This window comes from Barbus barbus, assembly GCF_936440315.1.
Source record: "Barbus barbus genome assembly, chromosome: 13".
Classification (NCBI taxonomy): domain Eukaryota; kingdom Metazoa; phylum Chordata; class Actinopteri; order Cypriniformes; family Cyprinidae; genus Barbus; species Barbus barbus.
Window position 1 is genome coordinate 29,506,426 of NC_136741.1, and position 24,254 is coordinate 29,530,679.

The 24,254-nt window shown below is 34.8% G+C and overlaps 2 protein-coding genes across 3 annotated transcripts; both read right to left on the reverse strand.

Moving 5' to 3' along the window:
* Nucleotides 1-1,181: 1,181 nt before the first annotated feature.
* LOC306879693 (uncharacterized protein) lies at nt 1,182-17,950 on the reverse strand. The gene is made up of 7 exons (XM_079432837.1): nt 17,733-17,950; nt 14,804-15,766; nt 11,321-11,410; nt 10,014-10,387; nt 4,391-5,327; nt 3,330-3,419; nt 1,182-2,139 (listed from the first exon to the last, which is right to left on the reverse strand). The coding sequence occupies exons 2-7, from the start codon at nt 15,731-15,733 to the stop codon at nt 1,783-1,785; spliced, it is 2,778 nt and encodes a 925-aa protein (XP_079288963.1). The 5' UTR covers nt 15,734-15,766; nt 17,733-17,950; the 3' UTR covers nt 1,182-1,782.
* Nucleotides 17,951-20,409: 2,459 nt separating this feature from the next.
* LOC306878892 (tumor suppressor candidate 2-like) lies at nt 20,410-23,804 on the reverse strand. 2 transcript variants are annotated; one of them, XM_079431481.1, is made up of 4 exons: nt 23,702-23,804; nt 22,791-23,002; nt 21,985-22,105; nt 20,410-21,418 (listed from the first exon to the last, which is right to left on the reverse strand). In XM_079431481.1, exons 2-4 carry the CDS (start codon nt 22,937-22,939, stop codon nt 21,353-21,355), a joined length of 336 nt encoding a protein of 111 aa, XP_079287607.1. In that variant the 5' UTR covers nt 22,940-23,002; nt 23,702-23,804; the 3' UTR covers nt 20,410-21,352. The 2 variants fall into 2 exon arrangements, with proteins under 2 accessions (XP_079287607.1, XP_079287608.1); XM_079431482.1 differs by having other exon boundaries at nt 23,484-23,776.
* Nucleotides 23,805-24,254: the final 450 nt, after the last annotated feature.

Below are 24,254 nucleotides of genomic sequence, written 5' to 3' on the forward strand. Positions count from 1 at the left end.
CAAAGATTTCCTTTTCTTTTCGCTCTCTAAATCCACGCCTGTTCACAGAGTAAAATACCATGGTAGTACATGTACTATTGCAGTACCATGTAAGTTACCATGTTGTGCAGTATCACAGCTTTATCATCCAATACCATCACTGTATCGTGGTCTCCCAACAATACATTTTATAAGAAAATTACATCTACATAACTGACGTCTAAAACATTGGAATGGAATCATGATTTCAGTGGAATTAATCAACAGTATGAGCAATAAGAATATTCATAGTACAAGGTTAAATGCATGAGGCCAACGATTTCTATTGAACAAATCGAACAAAGCCATTTCTAAGGACTATCTTTGACAATTAGGCCAAAAAACAGCAAAGCAACATGCCAACGACCAAGCTAAACAACTTAGCAAACAAACATCATGTTTCATTTCATTCAGTTTCATTGAGTTAACTGAGTGTTTCTAGCCCAGACAATTAGTAAACTAGTCTTTCATGTTTGCCATCTCTACATATTATACACAAGGGTTTTGAACTGGATGTTACCAGTTATTTTAGTACACTTGATAGTGTGCTTCTACTGTCATCTAGTGGACCTACAGAGTGATTCAGACAGTTTGTGTTGCTTTTCACTTACACTGACACGGCGAACAGCGACTGTCCAATAAAACTATCAGCTTACCTTCATACAAGACTGCACTGTTTCGATTTTCCTCACAGTTTTCTCCAGTTGATTTAGTTTTCATCACTCAGCTGATGTATTTCTTTCTTACTGGAACAAAACCGTGTGGGCAGGATATATCTAAGGCCTCATCTAATTGTTTAATCTCTGAACTATGATTTGCTAAGATCAGGTGGTATTAAATCTAAAGAGCGTTTTATTGGACAAAAACTGCATATACCTGAATGCAAGAAAAGTATGTTTTCCCAGGAAAGAAAGACGGTGTATTTTAAATGCTAAAGAGATATATGCTAATTTAAACGCATATATCTGCTAAACATTGATTTTTGTTAAATTTAGGAGTATTATAGCTTTTAAATGAGCCCAAATCCAACAGACATGGAATAAAAGCCACAAAACATCATTTTATCAGCTTGACTGATAAAATTTTACACTACAAAGATGGTGTCAGTCAGATATAGCTGATCTGAAAGATGCTTGCAGAGTGTGAAAGGCAACAACGCGACTCTGATGTGGCATTTCTTTATTCATTACCAAAACCAAAACAATAAAACCTGATTTTAACACTATCGTTTCAGCCTCACAGGCTTTTCTGCTTGGGTATTTTACAGTAAATTAAATCATTCTTAACCATGCATGCATAACTGTTTGTAGAACAGACATTTTTAGGCAGAAAACTGTATAAAAATGCAATCATAATGGAAAACAAGAAAGAAAAAAAAAGTACACAATTTGTCAAAATAGTTTATTCCATATATTCCATGGGATTTCAATGATTTGATTTTTGATGCTGGCTACGAATAAATTTGATTAATAATATTAATTAAATCAACATTCATTTGCATTCTCAGGGTTTTGCTCATGTCTGATGTAAACAAACACTCAAAATTAAACTGCATCGATTTTTTTTCAATCATATTTTATAAAGTTTAGCTAGCAAGCATGGAAGCACATAGTCATTTAGTAGACACTTTATCTAAAATGACTTCAAGTACATTTGTTAAAGCCACAAACACCCTGTAAAGTCAAGTCCACAATGGTAATGTGTTGTTCAGCTTCAGGTGACCTGCCCTGAGCTTTATCCTCCACAGTCTTCTAGTCATTTCTGTCATATAAACAGCTCTACAGGCACTGGTTTCTGACACTGTTCTCCTTCCCAGCCTGGGAAACACTCACACCTAAAGCTGGCTGTGAATCCACTTGTTTCTCCTTCAACCGTCCTGAACCTCCTGTGGGCTACATAAGACGGACCCCTGCTAACGGGCCCGGGCAGCTTAGTTCTGGGAACGATGGACCATTCGGCTGGGTCCAGATGCAGGTAGGCCGTGCCGCTCGGGTCTCTCCTGATACACCGGCCCTTGGACGAGCACACGGTCTGGCTGCAGAGAAACGCCGCCTCCGTCACGTTCACAATGTAGCGGCCAAGCGTGTCGTCCAGGTAGTCCCGAACCGCTACACAGGCCTTCTGCACAGAGGAGACAAGCCAAGGCCATTTGTTGCGTTTATGTGTGCAAATATATGTGGTTTATGTATACAATTTATATGTGGAAGTTAAAAATGATATACATTTATAAGAGAAGAAAGCATGTATCCTAGGTATGGCAATTGGTCTGTTTTTCATTTTATTTTTAATTCTTTCACTAGTTCATTACAAATAATCATTTATTTATATTTAATTATTTCAATTCTAATAATGTCATTTAATTATTTAATTAATAATTTATTTAAATCTCTTTTTAATATACGGTCAAGCATAATAAAAACGAAATGCTTTTTAAAATAGCTTTAGATGGAGTATGTTACACCATAGGATTTCCCAAAATAATTTAATGTTTTGAAAAATATATTGGTGCATTTGAATGCTGAAAATTTGCACTTGATATGAATTTAAAAATGACTAAATAATTATGATTTTTTATAATTATTCATTCCAATGTCTAGATATCATAGATTTCTGAAACAATTTAAATATTTATCAGATATAAATCAATTAGCAAATATCTATTTTCTTTATAATAAATATAAATCAATTCTATAAATGATCTTATAACACTGCAAAGCATTTAGATTTTCTGTTTAACTGAAGTTTTTTTTAGTGTTATTTTAGTCATATTATCATAGTATTTTTTAATATTGTGAATTAGTTTTTATTTTTATATCAACAGTTTTACTTTTAATTTAAGTTCTAGTAGTTTTGTTACATGCTTTTGTCATTTTTACTATTTTTTTTCCTAATATTTCTATTTTGTTTTAGCTTCTTTCAGTTTGTTTCAGTTTTAATAATTTTAGAAGTCCAATATAAATATTTGAGTTAAAAATATATTTAATTCAAGTGGTTTAAGTTATTCATCATATATTTACATTTTATTTTATTTCAGGTTTTCTATTTTAAAAAAAGGACATGAATCTGTGACAATTCCATCCTTTATTGGTCAGACTAAGTGAACTTGGAGGTCAGAGTTAACTGAACTAGAATTATTTTGCATACAGTAAAAAGATATGTGCTTGTGTAACCGCTTTTATGTGTTCATGTGAGAATGAGTCATTTTTTCAGATCTGAAAACAGCTTGTCAATGCATAATGCAGTCCAGCTTTCTAGCCAACCACTAATATACAATTATCAGAAGTGTACGAGTGCATTTGTGTAATAATAACCTTCGTTTGAGAGTAGTTTCCATCTCCCCACAGCACGACACCAGCAGCTCCGAGAGCGACACTCTCACCGATAGTGTGCACCAAGTCCTCCTGAAAACACATATGAGTGACACAAACCTGTTTCGTTAAATTACATATTTTAAACCTTGATACATAGATCAACTATATTTAGCATTTAGGCCAGTCCACAACAAAGTCGATAACTATAACGATAGATAAAGCCAATCAGAATTCAGAATCAGAGAAGCATTTATAGCAGCATGTGACCAAACTGCACGTGTTTATAATAAACAGAACAATATAATTGATAATATAGTTATCCTTCTTGGTGTGAACAGGCCTGTTTTATTGCAAGGTAGATCATAATCATTAAACATGTGAAACACTTGAATATCAAAATATTATAGACCTTAGATAGTCAGGTTAGACGACAAATTGAATTTAAGGCTAATTTTCATTCAAAATTACATTTTCATATATTTTTACTACCCAATGTTATTTCAGTATCATTGAGATACTATCATAGCTTTTATTAATATTTGAATGTTTTTCTTTATATTTTATAATATTTTATGTATTACATTTTTTATATTTTTGGGAATTTTATGGTGTGTTTTGTCATTTTAAGTAGTTTCTGACAATTTCTTTTTTTAATATATAAAATTATTTATTTATTATAAATGATTTTTTATTTTTTTTCAGTTTAGGTTATTTAATACATCAAGTTAAACTAAATGAAATTGAGAAATGCTGCCTTGGAAACCAACATTTTTTAAAAAGAAAAGTTTTTTATTTTATTTCTAGTAACAAAATGTTTTTTATGATTTCAATTTTAATATTATAGTTAACTATACTAACCCTGGCGCTACACTGACTATATAGTTAACTATACTAACCCTGGCGCTACACTGACTATATAGTTAACTATACTAACCCTGGCGCTACACTGACTATATAGTTAACTATACTAACCCTGGCGCTACACTGACTGAGGTCTAGAACACTTTGTTAAGCGGGTAATAAAGGGTAAGAAATTGAGCGGGTCTTTTCTCTGTGCTGACCTGTGAGAGAAACTCCATGGAGTAGGTGTAGGTGATTCTGGTGTAGGGGAAGACAGATGGAGGCCGATGGGTGGTCTGTTCCCTCACCCTCAGGGCCTCCAGGATTCGATGGTGGCTGTACAGCAAGATATCCCGACCGCGGCCCCGGAGCCCAAGATCCAGATAGATATCAGGGTACAAGGCCGAGCTGACGTTCCACAGCCAGGCCAGTTTATCATTCCTCTTCATCTCCAGAGCAGGACACTCACCTGTGTACGTCTCGTTCTTCTTGTACTGATAATTATAGCAGCAGGGGAAGCCATAAAACCCCCATAAGCCTCCAGGACGCTCTCTACGTCCCAGTTTTAACGTCTCCTCCATGAAGGCCCGTGAAGCGTCCTCGAATTCCCTCACCGCTTCCTTTTCTATCTGATCTGGCTTCCAAGAACGATGTTTGGCTTTCACTAAAGCCCTGGAGCCATTCCAGTAGATTTCCTTAGTGTCCCAGTTACGTTCCCACAGCGGCCTCCACTTTTCCCAGTCGATGACAGCAAGCCCGTGAAATCCCAAATCTGGGATGTCAGTCCTCAGGTCGTTGTCGGCCTTCCAGAGGTGCTGGTCCAGGCTGGCGTTTTGAGGAACGCCTCCATATACTGGTTCACCACCAACACCATAGTAAGGATACTCTCCCAACTTGTGAGAGTAGAAGATAGTGATGTTTTCTCCCATGAAGGCCTGGTCACGGTTGTGCACGATGTCAAAGACACTCAAATCCAGCTCGACACCAAATCGAGACGTGCATCGCTCTGTTGGCGCATTCCATACGGAAAAAAACGGGAGATGGGTGAGAAAGGAGGATGGACGGCCCAGAACAGATGCAAAACAGATGGCGAACACCGCCAGAGGACACGTCCCACGTCCAAACCCGTCCATCCCTGGAAAAGGTGACACTTTGGACCTGCAACGAGGGGAACGCAGAGCATTTAGCATCCAGCTCCACATCTGATGTCACATGAGCAGAGGCAATTTAAATGGAAATGAAGCCGAGCTACAGTCTAATTTCAATGATGAGAGGTAATTTTTTGAACAAAGGTATACTTTATCCTGAACAACTCATTATCCATAATAATCATCCACTTCAGGAAGCACTACATTAAGTGTGTGTGTGGTGTGCAGACCTTTCCCCTGAAACGTACTTTATAATGTACACGATTTTTCATTTCACTGTGAAACAGAGGCAGGTAGAGATACTTACAAAGTGAAAATTACGAACATTATTATTTAACATTTTGGACATGTTACCATAGTAATACCGTGGTATTTTCATAATATCCTTTGAAGTATCTGAGAGTATCATATTAATGTCATGATATATGAATGCTGTTATATAGTACAAAGTATCCAAATAAAAACATAAGACTCGAAACAAGACACTTTTACCTTGTATCATGATTTCAAAGCACCATAGTATTAATATCAGTACTTTTTAGTAAAGGAAGTGTACCACAGCCACAAAACATGGTATTACCATGGTACTTTTATGTTATGGTAATTTTTACACAAAATGTGAATTTAAATACACACAAGATCTGACAAAATAAGTTTAGATGTTTATGATTATTAGAAGAATTATAGTGAAATGCACTTTGTTGTTTATATTTCGGATGTGTTAAAAAGAGGAACTGTGACTTTACGCAAGAAAACCGACAATGTAGACACAACTCACGCTGTTTATGTGAGGAAATACAAGTGTTCATATCATCTAAAAATAAATCATACTTACTGATCCAGTAAATCTTTAAGAATCACTCACGAAACAACAAATGTTTCAGCTTTACTCGTGACTCTCTCTCTTGTTAAAAGCAGAACGTCTCCTGTCTAGCCAATAGGAAAGAGGGGGCGGGGTCTAAACACGTGACGCGTGTAAGTCAGTCCGTACAAATTAATATATTTTAATTCTATTGAGTTCTCTACAAATTTGAAAGCCATAAGAACATTGACTTTATGGAAGGACTTGGCACTTGCTTTGGACTGGGTGTCCCGGAGCGCTTGATGTGTTTTGACGATGACAATTGTTGTTGTTTGTTTTTTTCAGGCATTCAATAAAAAAAAAATTATAATAAATAAAATAAATAAATATATATATATATATAAATGTATAGTAAAATGTTTTGGATGGATTTGGAAGGCCTTCTTTGTAAATATTTACGCATGAAAGTTTATTTTTCTGAGAAAGATGTATTTTTCTATTTTAATAGAGAAAGATTACCACCAAATTGTTAATATTTGTTTGATTATGGGGAAGTACCATATACATAAACAGAAATGGGCTAAAGGAAAACCCAATTTATTATTTCAGGTAGATATGAAACATTATATTGAGTTACTACTTGGGTTGAAAAATAGTAAAGCAAAACGCACTAGGTCTATATGTGAATCTTTATTACGCTATTTGTATGATTGTCTCATACCTTTTTATTATTATTATTATTATTGTTAATTATTTTATTTCTTGCATGTTCTCATATTTTCCATATTGTAGTCTGTTTAATATTTTTCTATACAATATGTTGGAATGACTGCTGTTATGTTCATATAACTGACATTCAATAAAAAAATAAATGCTTAAAAAACATGTTAGTACAGTAGTGTATCAGATTGGCCCATACTTTTTTGTTTTGTTTATGTTTTATAAACTTGATTTCTAGGTCATTCATCACATATTTCTTACATAAGCCTATTTCAGGTAAGAAAGAGTTAGGCCTATACCATTTTATTGTCTTTTATAGGATAAGACTCAACAAAATGCAAACTTTAAAGCACTTATTTAAAATGACGACTTACTAGACCACAGCAATATCATATGTGTTGCACAAATGTTTGGTTATATATCATCGTAAATGCCATGCCACATCAATATGGTAATCATTTAGTGCCATGGTATAGGCCTATATCAAATTATTACTCTACAATAGTATAACCTATTGTACCTTTTTATTGAAAAACTGCTCTAAATGTCATTGTTTAAAGGAAATTTGCTTTCCATGTAGATGGCTTGTCATTTATGGTCATGTGGGTAACAATATTTCAAAATGATAACTTTAGTTCTCAAAAACAAGACGATTTTCAGATCTCTTTTCTTGAAACCTTTTATGTGCCAAGAGCTAAAATTAACAGAAAGGAACAGAAAGTTAGATTTTGGGGCAACACCATAAAACTCTGCAGCTGCATGCAAAGCATCTGAAGTCATTTCTAGAGTGATTAAAGATTAACAAACACCGTATTTCATATTGCTTCCGATTCTATTTTGAGTAAAAGCTCACAGAGTTAAAAGCAACAAATATAACTTCTTGGTTTGTAAACCCTGTAATTTGGGCTGGTCCTTGTGCTGAGCAAAGCCGAGGTTTGTAGTCTCATATGTATCCTCCATATAGTTAGTTCCTTTTTCTTCAGAAAAACTTACAGTAACTGAGAAACACTGAATGGTTACTGGACAAAATGTGAAAAGAAATCAACAAAAATGAATTAATTAAATAAATGCACAATATTTACCAGTCAATTTTTTTAATCAAATGCAGAAATCATTTCAGTCAAACATAAAATGATTTCTCTATGCATCACAATTTCAGAAAATCTCATTCACAATAATGTCATAAATGTGTTGGCAATTTAAAGATATAATGCAAATGCTTCTCTCACAGTGCCTTTTTCACATATGAATATAAGCGCTGTCTCATAACATAACAATCACCGTTACAACACTGATAGAGATGCTGAACGAAGCAAAACATGTGCATAAAAATATATGCTGATTTGGCAACAGTTAAATTAGTCCACAAAACAGTAATAAAGAGGATAAGTTAGAGGAAAGTTGCCAAATACTTTTAAATAACAGGATATAAATAACCGTCATTTCTTTAGTAGTATCTTCTTTAGTTATTTTTTAGGGGGGTTTGCCTTTATAGAACAGGACAGGATGGGAAATGGGGATTGTGATCAGGAAATGACACACAAGCCAGATTCAAACTCAGGTCAGCCAGCATAAGCGACATTGCATGACATGCATCCACATTTCCAGCACTAGTAGTCTCATCTTAAAGGAATAGTTCACCCAAAAATGAAATTAGCTTTAAATGTACTCGCCCTCAGGCCATCCAAGATGCAGATGAATTTGTTTCTTCACAGATTTTAAGAAATGTATCACTTATTCATTAATGGATGGGTGCCGTCAGAATGAGAGTCCAAACAGCTGATAAAAAAATCATTTACAAGTAGTGTAAATAATCCAGAATCTTTAAACAAGTTAGTTTTTGATAAAAAAAAAATATCTTGATGGATTTGTTGGAACTTCAAATTGTTGCTTCTGGCTAAAATACAAGTCCTGAATCAGGAGAGAAACATGCATAGATGAAAAGAAGCACGGTTCAAAGTTAAAACACCTTAGTGACTGATTTGTTTCTTACAAACATGCAGCTTTTGGCTTCACAAGATGTTAATTGATGGACTGGAGTGTTGTTGATTATTGTGATGTTTTTATCAGACTCTCATTCTGACGGCACCCATTCACTGCAGAGGATCCTTTGGTGAGCAAGTGATGAAATACTACATTTCTCCAAATCTGCTCTGGTAAGGAAACAAATTCAAATTCATCTACATCTTGGATGGCCTGACAGTAAGCACATTTTCATTTTTGTGTGAACTATTCCTTGAACAACTATTAAAAGTGGTTCACACAGCTCATGTACTATATTCCAAGTCTTCTGAAGTCATTCAGGAAAACACTTAAATATAAAGCATGTAATATTGAGTAAATAATGACAGAATTTTCATTTTAGGCTGAACTGTTCCTTTAAAGTGCCCCTATTATGCCATTTTTAAGGTTGCTAATATTGTTTTATGAGACTCCTAAAACAGGTTTACATGCATCCAAGGTCAAAAAACTATTTAGTTTTTTCAAAAAAATATCTTTAATTTGACCTCATTTCTAAATGATTTCTAAACGACTCGTGCGAAGCAGTTCAAAGAATCAGTCTCTCTAAACCCCTCCTTTCCGTGAGCCCTCGCTGCTGTGATTGGTCAGATGGCGCAGTCCTTTGTGTATGACAGGCTATGGGCGGACATTATGCAGATGTGTTAATTTGTGACGTACAGCCGTAACAGAATAAGATTCGAATTCCTAACGACTCGTTTAGGCGATTGCGAGCCGGCTCTTTTTTTTTTTTGATAGACAATAACTTTATATATCATGCACTTTCGGCATCACAACTTTGCAGAAAGTTTATGTTCACATACTGCTACATGACACACTGCATGAAAGGTAATATTTGGTAATATGAATAATATGAATCCACTCATTAGTTAGTCATAAATCATTAGATTTCCCTGTTGCACAATATCCTACATCTGGCTCAAATGTTGTGTGAGCAACATGTGTCAACAAACAAAAGTGCTTATTTAAACTCCAAGGAACTCTGAGTTTCCTGTGTTTATGCATATAAATTTTGATTTCAAGCTCACCCACATGACTTCATGAAAGCGAAGGACCTTTTCACAACAGCATTTGGAGTGCACTGACCAGCCAAACATTTCATAAGCAAGAAAACGAGTTCAAGTGTCTATGGCGTGTGCTCAGGTCAGGAAATGCAGCAGCAATGGAGTGAGAAGGTAAATCCATAATGCTTTCAGTGCATGTCCATCTCCTCGCTGCTGAAGAGGGTCCTCGAGATCACACCTCTTGCCCTGATACCCACTAAAACACTGGCACTGGAAGTCTTCGCTCATCCGCCGCTGCTCTTCCACGCTCGCGTCTCCCTTCACGCGCAGTTCGCTCCCCTGGCCTACTATCGTGTGCGTCTGTGGGTCAAGATGCAGATATGTGTCCGTGTTCGGATGTCTGCGCAGACAGCGGCCGTGGGAACTGCATAGGAAGCGACTGCACTGCTCGGCTGCTGTGGAGACGTTGAGGAGGTAACGGCCCAGTGGACCCCGCAAGTACTGGTTCAAACTGGAACAAATGGCCTGAATGATGAAACAGATAAAGAGAAGGAAAATATGTCAAGTAAAAACTAGAGTTTTACATTTATTGAAGAAATTGTAAGTGGATGGCACACAGTTGCTAGAGTGTTGTAGGCACTTTAGTATTTTATTATGCTGTTTCTAAGGTGTTTAGGTGTTTTTTAAATGCCTGACCTGAAATAAGTCAAAAAATACATTGTTATTTATACGGTCAAAAACTAAGATTACATTTTTGATAGCTTATTAAGTAAATCAGTGAAATTGTTATTACAGTATAGCAGATACTTACATAGAATGCATAGGCTATAAATATAATTTGTCACTTAATATCGCCCAAAAATATGTCTAAGTAAGATGATATTTAAATGCATAGTTTTATGATCAAAGCTCTGGGGTTTTAAAACATATTGCAGTGCAATACAATGATTGATAGATGAACAAATAAACTTGCCTGATGATCATCTTTGATACTTACATTTTAACATGATTGATATAGAAAATGATGTACGGATAATCAAGTAAATAAGTTGCTTCAGTCCAGTAAATGTTCATCTTGAAATTAGTAAGAACAACATACAAGTCATTCTTGCATTTACTTTATAAAAATTCATAAAGATTTCACATGAACCATCCGCTGAAAGTGGATGTTTGTACAATTAAACTAAAAAATTGCTCCAAAAAGTATAAACTATAAATCAGGCACCATGTACTAGATTGTGTATAACAGGTTATTCAGCAAAGTTTTGATCAGGCTGATCATTTAAACTAGAGGCCTTAGAAATTTGTGTATCAAATATGATGCAGTATCATATATGATACAGTGGGCCTTATATGGTTAATATGATCAATAGAAGCACCATTAACAAAAAGAAATATTATTATTATTAGAACCAGCATCAATAGAAACCCCTTAACAAGTGTGTGTGAGTGCTTTACATTGTTGCTGGCATAAGCAGCTTCACCCCAGAAAACGATACCGGCTGCACCCAGAGCCACACTTTCTCCAATGGTGGACACCAAATCCATCTGCAGACACAAATAAAGGAATCAGTGATAGGTTCTTGATTTTTGAAACAATTTTTTAACAAAAAACAAAAAGTTAATTTAGCTCATTTTGAAAGCTGTGTGTTAAGGTCACACATATTGAATGGGAATTTTTTGTAACAGCAAGTTAAACGGTGATAAAGTAGGAAATCAGCTTGTGTGATGTAGTGGGTGGTGGCCCTGTAAGTATGACCAGCACCCTTCCTGTTCCCCTACGCACACACACACACACACACACACACACAGATTTGTTTCGCTATCCTTGTGGGGACTTCCATAGGCGTAATGTTTTTCTACTGTACAGACCGTATATTCGATTGCCCTACACCTAAACTTAGCCCTCACAGGAGACATTTTGCATTTTTAGATTTTCAAAAAACTTCATTCTGTGTGATTTATAAGCTTGTTTACCCGTGGGGACCTCAATTTAGGTCCCCACCGTGACACAAGTCCCCATGAGTCTGTGTGTATTCAGGTTTAAGTCCCCAACCGGAATATAAAAACAAACACACACACACACACACGTTGGTTTTTGTGGTTTATGGGGACTCTCCATAGGCGTAATGGTTTTTATACTGAACAAACTGTGTGTGCTATTGCCCTACACCAACCCTACACCTAAACTTAGCCCTCACAGGAGACTTTGTGCATTTTTAGATTTTCAAAAAAAACACCTTTTAGTATGTTTTTTAAGCCTTTTGAATTATGGGGACATAGGCAGTGTCCTCATAAACCACCTTCATATTGTAATACCTCTGTCATACCCATGTCATTATACAAATTTGTGTCCTCATAAACCACATAAACATGCACACACACACACACACACACAAACAAAGATAAAGAGCAAAGGCCTGTTGCACAAAGCCACTTTCAGTTTTTACCCAGGTAAGTTTGCATTTAGTTTGAGCAAACTCTGTGTTTTCGGGCTCATGAAGGTGGGTTGGTTTTGAGCGGGTTTCGTCACCATGGTATCTTAAGCTGCACAGCTACCCTGCTCCTGAGCAGGCTTTATTCTGGTTTAGAGATCGCAAACCCAAACTGGACCAATTAGCTGTGAGCAAAGTGACATATATCTGATGCACTGAAGCCACTCCCCTGTATCTCTCGCTCCAAATTAAAGCAGTTTACAGTCGAAGAATTTTAGAGACGAAATTGCCCGAATTTTGCGACTACTTATTATATCTATATTATATTAATTATAATTGTTTATAATTCATATAATAAATTTTACTTGAAATGGCAATCAATTTTAAGCTTCACATTTAAATTAAATTAAATATATATCATATAGATAAGCTTTAATATATCCAACTTTTAAAATGAATAAATGTCTGTTTTCCTTTTGAGCTCTGTGTGAAACTATATGTAAATAAATTCAGTTGATTCCCACATATTTTTTTTCTGCTGCCTTAAACTTTTGCTGCAGCAAAAGTGTTTATTCCTGCCTTGTAAATGCATTTAAATTCATTACGTTTTTAATAAAGAAAAGCAAAAAAAGTCAATTGTGCCGTCAACTCTAAACCTTTTGTTCAGCTAGCTTCATGCAACAGGCCACCGATGATTATGTAAGGAAAAGTTTTGTGATAAACCACACAAAGACCATAAACACAATACACTCGCTTTAATCTTCACTAAAATTGCAAAATTGCTTTACAAAAATAGCAATCAGTAAAATCTTCACTGTGTTGAATAAACACAGCAATGTTATGAAAGAGTCATTTTTAGATGAATACAATAGAATTTAGAGACAGAGTCTCATTTCTAGATGAATCATGTAGTTAGAGCTTGGATAGAAGAAAGTATTTGTACAAAAAAAGGTGCAGATAGTCTAGTGGGCAGTGCGAATGTGTGAAAGTGAGTTCGAATCCCGGCTCAAGGACCTTTCCCGTCCTCTCTCTCCCCCACTTCACTTCCTGTCTCCTCTACACTGTCCTATAGCAATAAAGTTCATCTTTAGGTTCTATAAACTTAAAATCTTTATCAATATATCTTGTTCTAAAGATGTTTAAATTTAAAAAAAAAAATTGCGGCATGAAACCTGAAGATCTTTATGGGGACAAAAACACAGTTATGCATGTGAACCTCTCTAATGTACACAATAGAAGACTTATTTGCAGACGTCTCTGGCCTTTGAACAAACAGACTGGAGAGTCACTGACAGCTGAATGGAATATTTGGTCCTTTAAGGTCAACCTTCATTTCCACACATTCTGTTACATGTCAGAGTTTAGCTGCAGGTCATATGGAGTGATTTACATATATTTTATTGTCTATTTGCTGAGCGCTGCCTCACAAATGTTACAAGGCTCTGCTACCTTAGCAAACATTGCCATCCACAATACTATCAGACAAGCTTTTGCAATAAATCTATGGAGAATCTGTGTCTTTAGATAGTTTTAAATGGACGTTCACAGAAATGATCCAAAACTATGGTAAAATATGGTTCCCATACACTTTTACAAATCTCTGAACATCAAAAAAAAAAATGAAATACTTAAGTCTTAAGTAGCACGGGTATATTTGTAGCAATAGACAAAAATACATTGTATGGGTCAAAATAATAGATTTTTCTTTCATGCCAAAAATCATTAGGATATTAAGTAAAGATCATGTTCCATGAAGATATTTTGTGAATTTCCTACCGTAAATATATCAAAACTTAATTTTTGATTAGTAATATGCATTGCTAAGAACTTCATTTGAACAACTTTAAAGGTGATTTTCTCAATATTTAGATTTTTTTGCACCCTCAGATTCCAGATTTTCAGATAGTTGTATCTCAGCCAAATATTGTCAGATCCTAACAAACCATAAATCAATGGAAAGCTTATTTATTCAGCGTTCAGATGATGTATTAATCCCAATTTTGAAAAATTTACCCTTATGACTGGTTTTGTGGTCCAGGGTCACAATTAAATATTTATAATATTTTAAATAAATAATGATTGCATAAAAGTAATACATTTAGCTAAATGAATGCATTTATAAATGTGAAATTACTAATTCAATGTTAGTTAATTTGTTATTGATTCAGATTATTAAAGGCCATAGCATAAACAAGATACAATCAGTTTAAACTTTAATCTGCAATGATATTTTAATCTGCAAAAACAGAAATCAAAAATTAACATTACTAATTTAATGTTCTTTCATTTTCACATTGACTCGAATTATTAGTATAATATTAAGATTAAATTTTTAGTGGTTCTACAATCACACAGGAATGGGATTAAATGAAGAGCAAATGGAAAAATCTTTAAAGCTTGTCTGATTTACCAACTATAAGTAAAGGGGGCAAAGCTTAGCTAAATGCCAGTAAGTTAAAATTGTGTTTTTTGTCACTGCAAATCAAGTGCATTTCTACAAACCCACCTCTGTCAGCAGTTCCAGCTCATTGTCATACGTAGGGCGGCTGTAGACAAAAACAGGACGTGCCAATCCCTCTCCAACCGATGCCAATCTCATTCCCTCCTTCACCCGGTTTCGGACGAACTGGCGAGCGGAGGATGTCGAACGCAACACGGACTTCATGTATATGGATGGAAACAGAGCTGTGCTTTCAGTCCACAGCCACTTCAGCTGGTCGTTCCTGGCCACCTCCACATCCGGGCAGCGTCCCGTGTAGTTCTCCAGACTGCGAAGATAGTCATGGTTATAGCAGTCAGGAAAGAGGTAGAAGCCCCAAAGCTGGTTTGGACGCAAGCTTTTGGCCAGCCGTAACGTCTCCAGCATGAATATACGGCTGGACAGCTCGAACTCCTGCTGGGCTACTTTCTTTATCTGGGTTTGAGTCCAGCCTGTGTTTTTCTGGGCCACTAAGAGCTGCGACTGGCTCTTGTAAATGGCTTTGGTGTCCCAATTCCGTATCCAAATCGGACGCCATTCCTCCCAGTCGATCACAGCCAGGCCTTGCGTAGATGGGTCCCGAATGTACTTCGCGATCCCCTCCGGCATCTTCTCTCGGTGGTGCGTGAGACTGGCGAGCTGTGGTAGTCCACCGTTGACGGCCACTCCGTCCTGAAAGTGCGGATACAGGCCCAGGCGGTCTTTGTAGAACATGGTGAGGTTCTGCTTGATGAAGCCTTCATTCGGAGAGGCCACGATCTGAAACTGATCGAGCTGGAGGTGGACGTTATGCCGAGGCCTGCAGTCTTCTGTCGGGGCGTTCCAGACCAGAACCAGAGGCTTCTGAGGGTAAAGAGGCCATCTGGTGGGCTTCAGATCTTCAGCAAGAGCAAGATGGTCCAGAGCCAGTGGAACCAACAACCAGATTCTCCAATGAAGCTGGATCCAGTGAGCCATGACTTCAGTCTTTCACAATACAGGCTTTCACTTCTGCCGAAATTTAAAAAAAAAAACACACATTGTGTATTACAATCCATTAGGAGTATAATTTTGATATTTGATATCTTTCTGGTATCAGTGTTCATTTAAAAAGGAAACAAGAAGGTACAAGTCGTTCACGGAGGAAACAGAATTACTGAAGCAAATATAATACGACAGTCTGTTTTAAATCAACAATATCATGACTTGGAGGAAATAACTCACCTTATCGTTCCCTGAAAAATATTATTACTTGGAGATAAGTTCTTATTTGAAACAAAAGTTGGTTAATATTCTAAAATTATATAATAATAAAATAAAAAATGCAAGTGTTATCGTGGCACCAATGTGCCATGGAACGTTTTAGGAGAGTAAAAGTGTTTAAAACACTTAAAAACCAACATCATCCTGTTCACATTATCCATAGAGCAACAATCATGAAAGAAAAAACATGACATATCTAACCTTTGACATTAAAATTCCCAGATAAATTAATAAAAATATTATGACTTGGAGGTGAGATTTATTTGAAACAAAGTTAGTTAATATTATAAAATTATATAGGAAATATCTCAGTGTTACAGTTATTCCCCACTTACTGAATTTAATATTATATAAAATATTATAAAATTAAATAATTATTTAATTGTAATAATAAATAATAATATTTTAGTATGCACATAAATATTTGCAGGAAGCTCTAATAATCTGTTTTAAAGAAATATTAAATGCTGTAACGTTGTTTACATAAAAGCTAAATTTTTCCAATCATATGTCTTTCTATGAATTGTATGATGATATTCCAGCAGAAGGCAGAATGACCTGATCTGACATTGATCTTATACTGACCCATGAGACAGTAAAAGCAAAAATGACCAAAATTCTTTGATATCAATTGTATCTCATACAGTAACAGGATTATCTTAAATCTCCTGCTCATCAGATCTTACTCAGATAGAAGACATTATATAAGATATCATTTGGCTCTCCACATTACCTTATAGCTTAATATTCTTACTCTTTGTTGACATGTCTGTTTCTCCTACTGAACTGTGTTTGATGATGTTTAAATAAAACATGACTGACAATCCCATTCAATTTCCAGCGCTATTAAAGATCAGCATCTGAACAATGAATTGTAAAACTACAATATTTTAAATGCCATGCTACTGAAATTCACGGTATTTACATGCAACTTCAAAGAATAGGGGAAAGCGGGCACAAAGCAACACTGTTTGACTTTCTCAAATTGTGTAAATCACATGGGGTTCAGAGTATTTTTTTTAATCCACAGTAGTTTCACAACTAATATGTTGCTTTGTTTCATAATTAGGCTACAGTGTATACGTTTTTCTTTATTTACCCTCAAAAATTGGAAGTGAAATGTGACAACATGTTGTAACGTGACCATATGACAGCTTAAAATGTTATGTGATCTCATGAAAAAAATAAAATATAATAATTATTTATTTCAAATAAAATAATGGCGTTTTTTAAGAATTAAAAATAACCTGATTTTGGTCAAAATGTCTGAACATTAAACATTATTCACCTGTTTCTCATTAACATTTATTAAAGTAAATAGTGTGAATTTCATCAGCACCACAGAGCATCGTTAAAAAATTATCTAAACTGATAAATAACAGATTGGATATATTAAAATAATAGCAGATTTGTCTCGTTTTAAATGAGTAATAAAAATTAGATGAAAAATGTAGCTACTTAAGCCAGAAATATAATTGTTCTATGGTAAAAAATTGAATTTTGGCGCACGTTTTTCTCTATATAATGTTGATATGGTAACTAGTAAATACTGTAAATCTGGTTATGCTAGCATTTGTGGAAATATTTAAACCACGTGTGTTACAGCTTACCCTGCGCTCCCCTATAGTGGTAGTACCATGTTAGTTACACACAAGCTAAACACTTGGTGAGAGTTTAATACAATTAAAACAACTTTTTCATGGAAACAACTCACCTTTGACATTAAAAATAACACTCATTCCCAGATAAATAACTCCATCCTGTGGTTGCGATGTAAATCATTGCTGTTACCACGTCGCCTGTTGCCTTTCGTGAGTGTTCCTCCGTTCATAAAGACTTGAGATCAGGCGGAATCTTCTCACATTCTTCATCTGAGACGCTTTTATCTTTGCGGCAGAGCAACAACTTCAAAGCGCCGCTTTCATAAGTTTCATTGATTCGGTGGAGGGGGCGTGGTTTTATTACCAGCTCACTGGGGGCGTGTTTTCCTTTATGCAAATGATAGGCCTATGACGTGACGTAAGGAACCGTTCTAAATATTCTAAATATTAAACTTTAATCATGCACATAATAACAAAACTACAAAAAAATAAGAAGAAAAACATCACATTCGTTGAAATCTAAATATTAAATATTATACAAATATTTAGCTATTAAGTAATAAAACAATATTACTATAAATAAAAAATAATCTAAAAAAGAACATTTTTATTAAATGAACGTTAACATTATACAAGCACTTTTTTCCTTCAAACTTAAATATTAAACACTATACAATTATGTAAAAAATAAATAAAACAGTAAAATAAATGAAGTTTTTAAAGTGAGGGGTAATAAAACCAAAAAAGGTACACAGGTCCAAAAGAACATGCTCACTGTAAACACCAAATAAATAAATAAGGTAATATTTTTTTATACATTTTAATACACTTTAAATAATAATAATATAAACGATTTACCATTTAAGCTAGTTTTGTTTCATTAAGTTTATTTTTAATGAATTAATTTTTTATTTCAATTTCTCTTCCAACTCATAACTGTAATATGAATGTAAGGTTAAATTCAGTTTAATATTTAGCCATATTAGGTATTTGGTTTGGTCTATAAAACTGTGTGAGCAATAATAGCATGGATTCATTGAAACTTTTTCTGATTGAGGATGCACGTGATGAATATGAAATCAGAGTAACATTGGGCGGTTTTCAAGTGGTTTCTTTCTGACAATGACCTGCAGAGATCCTGTTCCGCCGTTCCTGCCTATTCTGCTGACTCATGTGTGGCCTCTGTCATGTGTATTCATGAAAAAGAGAGGGCCACTTCCTTCCTCGGGCCTTTTCCTTTTCTCCCCGTTTTTGTGGTTTTACATCATCGTTTCTTCCAACTAGGCAGCGCCAGGATGCTTTAACAATATGAGAGGAACTGGATGCACACACACCCATCACACCCGCCTCCCAAAAATGGCAAACTCCAGGTTAATACAGGTTCCCCTGTATCATCACTCCATCTCTACTCCTATAGCACACCCTCAGGTCAAAGGTCAACCGGCAGCTTTATCAGATTTCCTTAAGATCATTCAACAAGCGAGCAGGAATAGCTTTATCATATACCTATATATACTGTATACATATATAAACATACACACATCTTTTTAAATGATTAACCTACTACCCAACTAGAATTAGACATAGAATTTCCTTCACCATTGTATATAAATATGTGTGAAGTAGGCTAATCATTTTGAACTATTTGCTAATATTTTAAAATATCCACACATGCACTTTTTGGTTAGCTATGCCTATGTAGGAAACGCACACGTTTCTTGTTTCATCACATTCAGTTAAGAATAGCATGAATCATTCAAAACAGCTGTTTGTGAAAAAAAGTTGAGTAATTTGCATCTTTGGATAATACTGTCGAGTAATATTTTGCAACTTTCATTTTACCTCTATGTTCAGCTTGCTTACTTTGACAATTTAGCTATTTTTAATTATTGGGGAGTGGGATTTGTCCCCTTAATTGTCTATGGTGGTTACTTACAGCCCTGTCACATACTTTTGAAGCATTATAGGGTGAGTTGACGATTAAATAATTATAATTTTGGGTGATCTGTTCCTTTAACAGTACTTTCACTCACGCAGAAGCCGCTGTAACCTTCCCATGTCTCATCACACATTCTCTCATAAACCCTCCAAGCGTTTATTCTCTCTTATCAGTGTCAGTGATTGTGCGCAGACATTGCATTCTGTCAGAGCTTCCTGTATTTCATTCACATGGAAGTCCCCAGTGAAGTCATTTTCATCGAGACAGGCATCTGTTTCTAATGAAACCTCCCTTTGAGGGCCTGGCCGGCTCTGATAAAGCATCAGTGGAGATCAAGCCACTGTACGGGAGTGAAAGCCTCCCGTCGGTGAACTTCAAAGAAGCGAGGAAACATTGAAAACAGCTTAACCTCTGACATTTCACCATCTACCAGACGAAATACAGAACCCACAGTCAAAATAAACTAAATATAAGAGAGGGACAGCGTTTTCAATTCACAACCCAGAGAGAAAGAGTCCAAAATAAATTATATATAAAAAAATTACTATAATTTATTATGTAAAATCTTTTTCTATTGCATTACAACTACATTGTGTTGCACCAATAGTGAGATTCTGACATCATAACTACTTTAATCTCAGGGACAAAAACTGATTAATAGCATCGATGAAAATTCCATACTATTGAATGAATTAATAATGACTATAAATTATTATTAATGTCTATAATTTTAATAAATAATCATCATTTATTTAAAATAAATTAAAAACAAAATACTAAAAACGTGTGAATTTCGAGGTTGCAACTAAACCACATCTTCGTTACCTGAAAATAAAATAAAACAAGATGTTAAAAAACTCATTTTATTTCAGCTTAACATTTCTCATTTAGTTTAGTGTAAGTTAGTTTCCTATACATACATTAAACAAAGTAATACAAATGACAAAAAACACAACAAAAGCACTAAAACTATAACTACGGTTAAAATGAAAACAGAAAATATAAAAATAAAATCTAATTAAATAAATATATAATCAAAAACTGCAATAGTTTATCAGTGATACTAAAACATTACTGGTCACAACACTATGTACTGTTTGAAAAAATAGATATTTATTTTGAAATTTGCTAAAGATTATATTTAACAGTGTTAAATGTCGACAATTAAATATCCAATATCAGCTGATACAGATGCATTAAAATATCCTAATATCGACTAATAACTGATATGGTGCCGATACATTTCTCAGTCTCCAATTTGTCCTTTTCTCACTAAATATTTAGTTTCTCCTTAACATTATGGATGTAAAAAGGACTGTCTTTTTATTTTATTATAAACATTTATGTTGAGTTACATAATTACTGCTGTGTTATCTGCTAAACTGTTTTATTCAAGTATATCAACTCATAATTTAGTGTACAATAAATGAGAAAAAAAGTGCAGATGTGGGATGCAACCCAACAGAGTCAGACTTTGATACAACAGAATATTATAATATACAATACGACGATAAACACACACTGCAATTGGTCGACATCAACAAACACGAGTGATTTCTGTACAATCCCTGCACTGCTTTAGGCTCCATGCTTACACGCTCTCATCTCATCGCACATGCATTCCTTACCAAAATACAAATCAGAAAATATGATTCATGTTTTTGGTCAAAGCCACGTGAAGGGCAGAACACCCTCGCTGTCGTAACAGAGTCCTCTCAGAAGAACACAGAAGGTGAAAGAAAGTCTGATTGTGACGCTCCTAGACTCATGACACTTCCCACAGAGTCCGTGTGCTTATATTTCATACAGGATGACAGGAAAGTCGACGTGGATTCGTGGGTGATCCAACTTAACGATTCCCTGTAGACGTGAAATATAAAAATACTGTGAAAAAAACAAATTATATAAAAAAACAGTGCTCTAAAACTAAATTATGTGATTTAAGGTAAGTGAAATGTTAACATAAGACACCAAGACGAAACAAACAAAAAGATGTATTGAGATCCAATAACAAATAGCCTATCAAATAAATGAAATGTTTAGATGAGAGACAATGAATGAATGAATAGAAGAATAAATAAATAAATGTCAAGTCAGCATTATTTATATAGTGCTTTTTACAATGCAATTTGTGTCAAAGCAGCTTTACAGTATTAATAAATAATACAATAAAAAGTAGGCTTGTAGTCAGTGTTTTTTAGCAGATACACATTTTATTTTATTTGGTGTTTTTTTATTATTACTGAAAAGCTGACCCAAAATATTTCATAATAAAAAATACATTTCATGTGCTACTGACTAGCAAAATCAAGTAGCAAATCATGGGTTTCCTATCAAATCTAATGTCTTAATCATCATAAATTATAATCATTGTGTTTACATGGTTTCCTGAGTTGATCCTGTCAATATTTCCATGTATCTCTCACCTGAGGTATAAGGTTTTTCTGAATTCTCTTCAGTTTAGCTTTCTTTCTGCCGTTCTTGGTCACCACAGTCTCCTCGTAAAATTCATGAGCCAGATCTCCATCTTCATCAAAATACAAGGAACTGCAACAACAAACACAAAACACATACAGGTCTCTAAAAAACATTAACTTATTAAGAATTTAAAATGTACACAAAATGTGAAGTCCGTATTAATTTAATTAAATATAATATTTCTTAAATTAAATGAATATTTATGCATGCATGTATGAATCTGGCATTATTAAATTTGAGCACACTTTCTCACAAACTCTGAGAAACGCTCTGTTGTTTTTGTAAATACCATTTTTCTCAATGGTGTTGAATGATGAGAGTTAAGATTTATTAAGTTACATTATTATGAATTAAGCAAAGAATGTGTCATTCTATAAACAAAATATATCTTATTTCTTTTTCTTGGTTTTGAGGTGAAAAATTACATGTTTTTGACATGAGAATGACTTCACATGGCCCAAACCACCAAGAACTGACCAGGCTAAACTTAATAGCTCGCAGATCTTAAAGGGGACTCAGGGCTGTGTCTATGCTTATAGGACAGTGTCACAAATAAGCCAGACTTTTTCCCCTCGGTGACGTGAACAGACGGAGAATCTGAAACTGCTTATGATTTTTTTTAGATGATAAAAAAATGAGTGGGTGTATTTTTTTACCATTATAGGCTGGTTGTTTTCACACACTGCGGCCACACAACTGTGTCCAAACCTTATAAAAGTGATTTTTTTAAAGGTTTTTTGACCTGAACATTTACCTTCTCCTTGTAAAGACGAATGGTGTTGTGTTCTTGGAGCCTCGTAGACGTGCTAAACACTGTTCGTCGATCTCACCGGGAGCTTCTCCTCCAGCTCCTGAGCTGCTGAAAGGCCAGACTCCTTTGGTTTTGGATCCGCTGCCTCCCATTTTTATTGTCAATGCATTACTGTAGAGGAGGTGGAGTGGCCAGCAGATCACGTCAGTTCAGTCCTGGAAAACAGAGCATGTTACAGACTTCTGCCATAAAGGCAACATATGGCAATGCATCTGGGCATGTGTGGCTTGTGGTGTGGCTTCAAAGCACTGCTGCGGCTGAACTCTGAGCAAGAACCTGTGGTTAGGTCTTTTTATAGTCGGTAATACCTGGAGGCAAGGTCCAAAATGAACACTCACCAAGCACCAGATGTGATTAAAAACTGCCTTTGTGGATGCTAACTGTTATAGGACATGCAACATACCACCTGACCTATGTAGTTATCTTTTTTAGGGCAAAAATAAATAAATCACAATCATACACGTATTTTTACTAAATATGTTACTATTTTAGTAAAGCATGTTAAAAATAGCAAATAGTTTTTCATCCTCTGTTGATACTTCAGCATTCTCATCAGTCTCTAAGCACACAGAAGTTAGCAGGCTAGCTGATTATGCTTAAAGAGTCCCTTTAACCAACCAAATTCTAACAACTAACCAATAGTCGTCGAAATCCAGTATATTTGCGGTACGAATGCACATATTTGCTCTCAAAATGTCATTGACTTGCACTAATAAGGCTGTATGTTCTAGAATTGTTAGCAACACAAGCCATTCATCACACAATAAAACACTATACCACGCGTTTCAGTTCATCGGTTCGATTCGGTTTCATTCCAGAATACATTAAAATAAAAGATAATGTGAAACGCATACATAGATCATGAACATCTCATTGTTTTGATTCTTCTGGTCTGCTATGTGCTATCTTCAAGCACGATGACGTGGTCTGACAACGTCACATTTACGCGCCATGTGTCACGGAACCGAACCGACAAACAGCCCCCTTGGCCCAGTCACGTGTTATTTATTATTTTTGTAAAATGTAATAATATGGCAATATAATTAGTCTTATATTATATTGTATTATACTATATTATATTATATTATATTATACTATATTATATTATATTATATTACATTATACTATATTATATTATACTATATTATATTATATTATATTACACTATATTATATTATATTATACTATATTATATTATATTATACTATATTATACTATGTTATATTATACTATATTATATTATATTATACTATATTATATTAAAAGCATGACGCCTTATTTATTTTGTGTAATTTAGGCTTTTTAGTTTTTATTTATTTACAAAGTAAAATTAATTTATTTTATTTTCGTGTAAGACGTTCTATCTATCTATCTATCTATCTATCTATCTATCTATCTATCTATCTA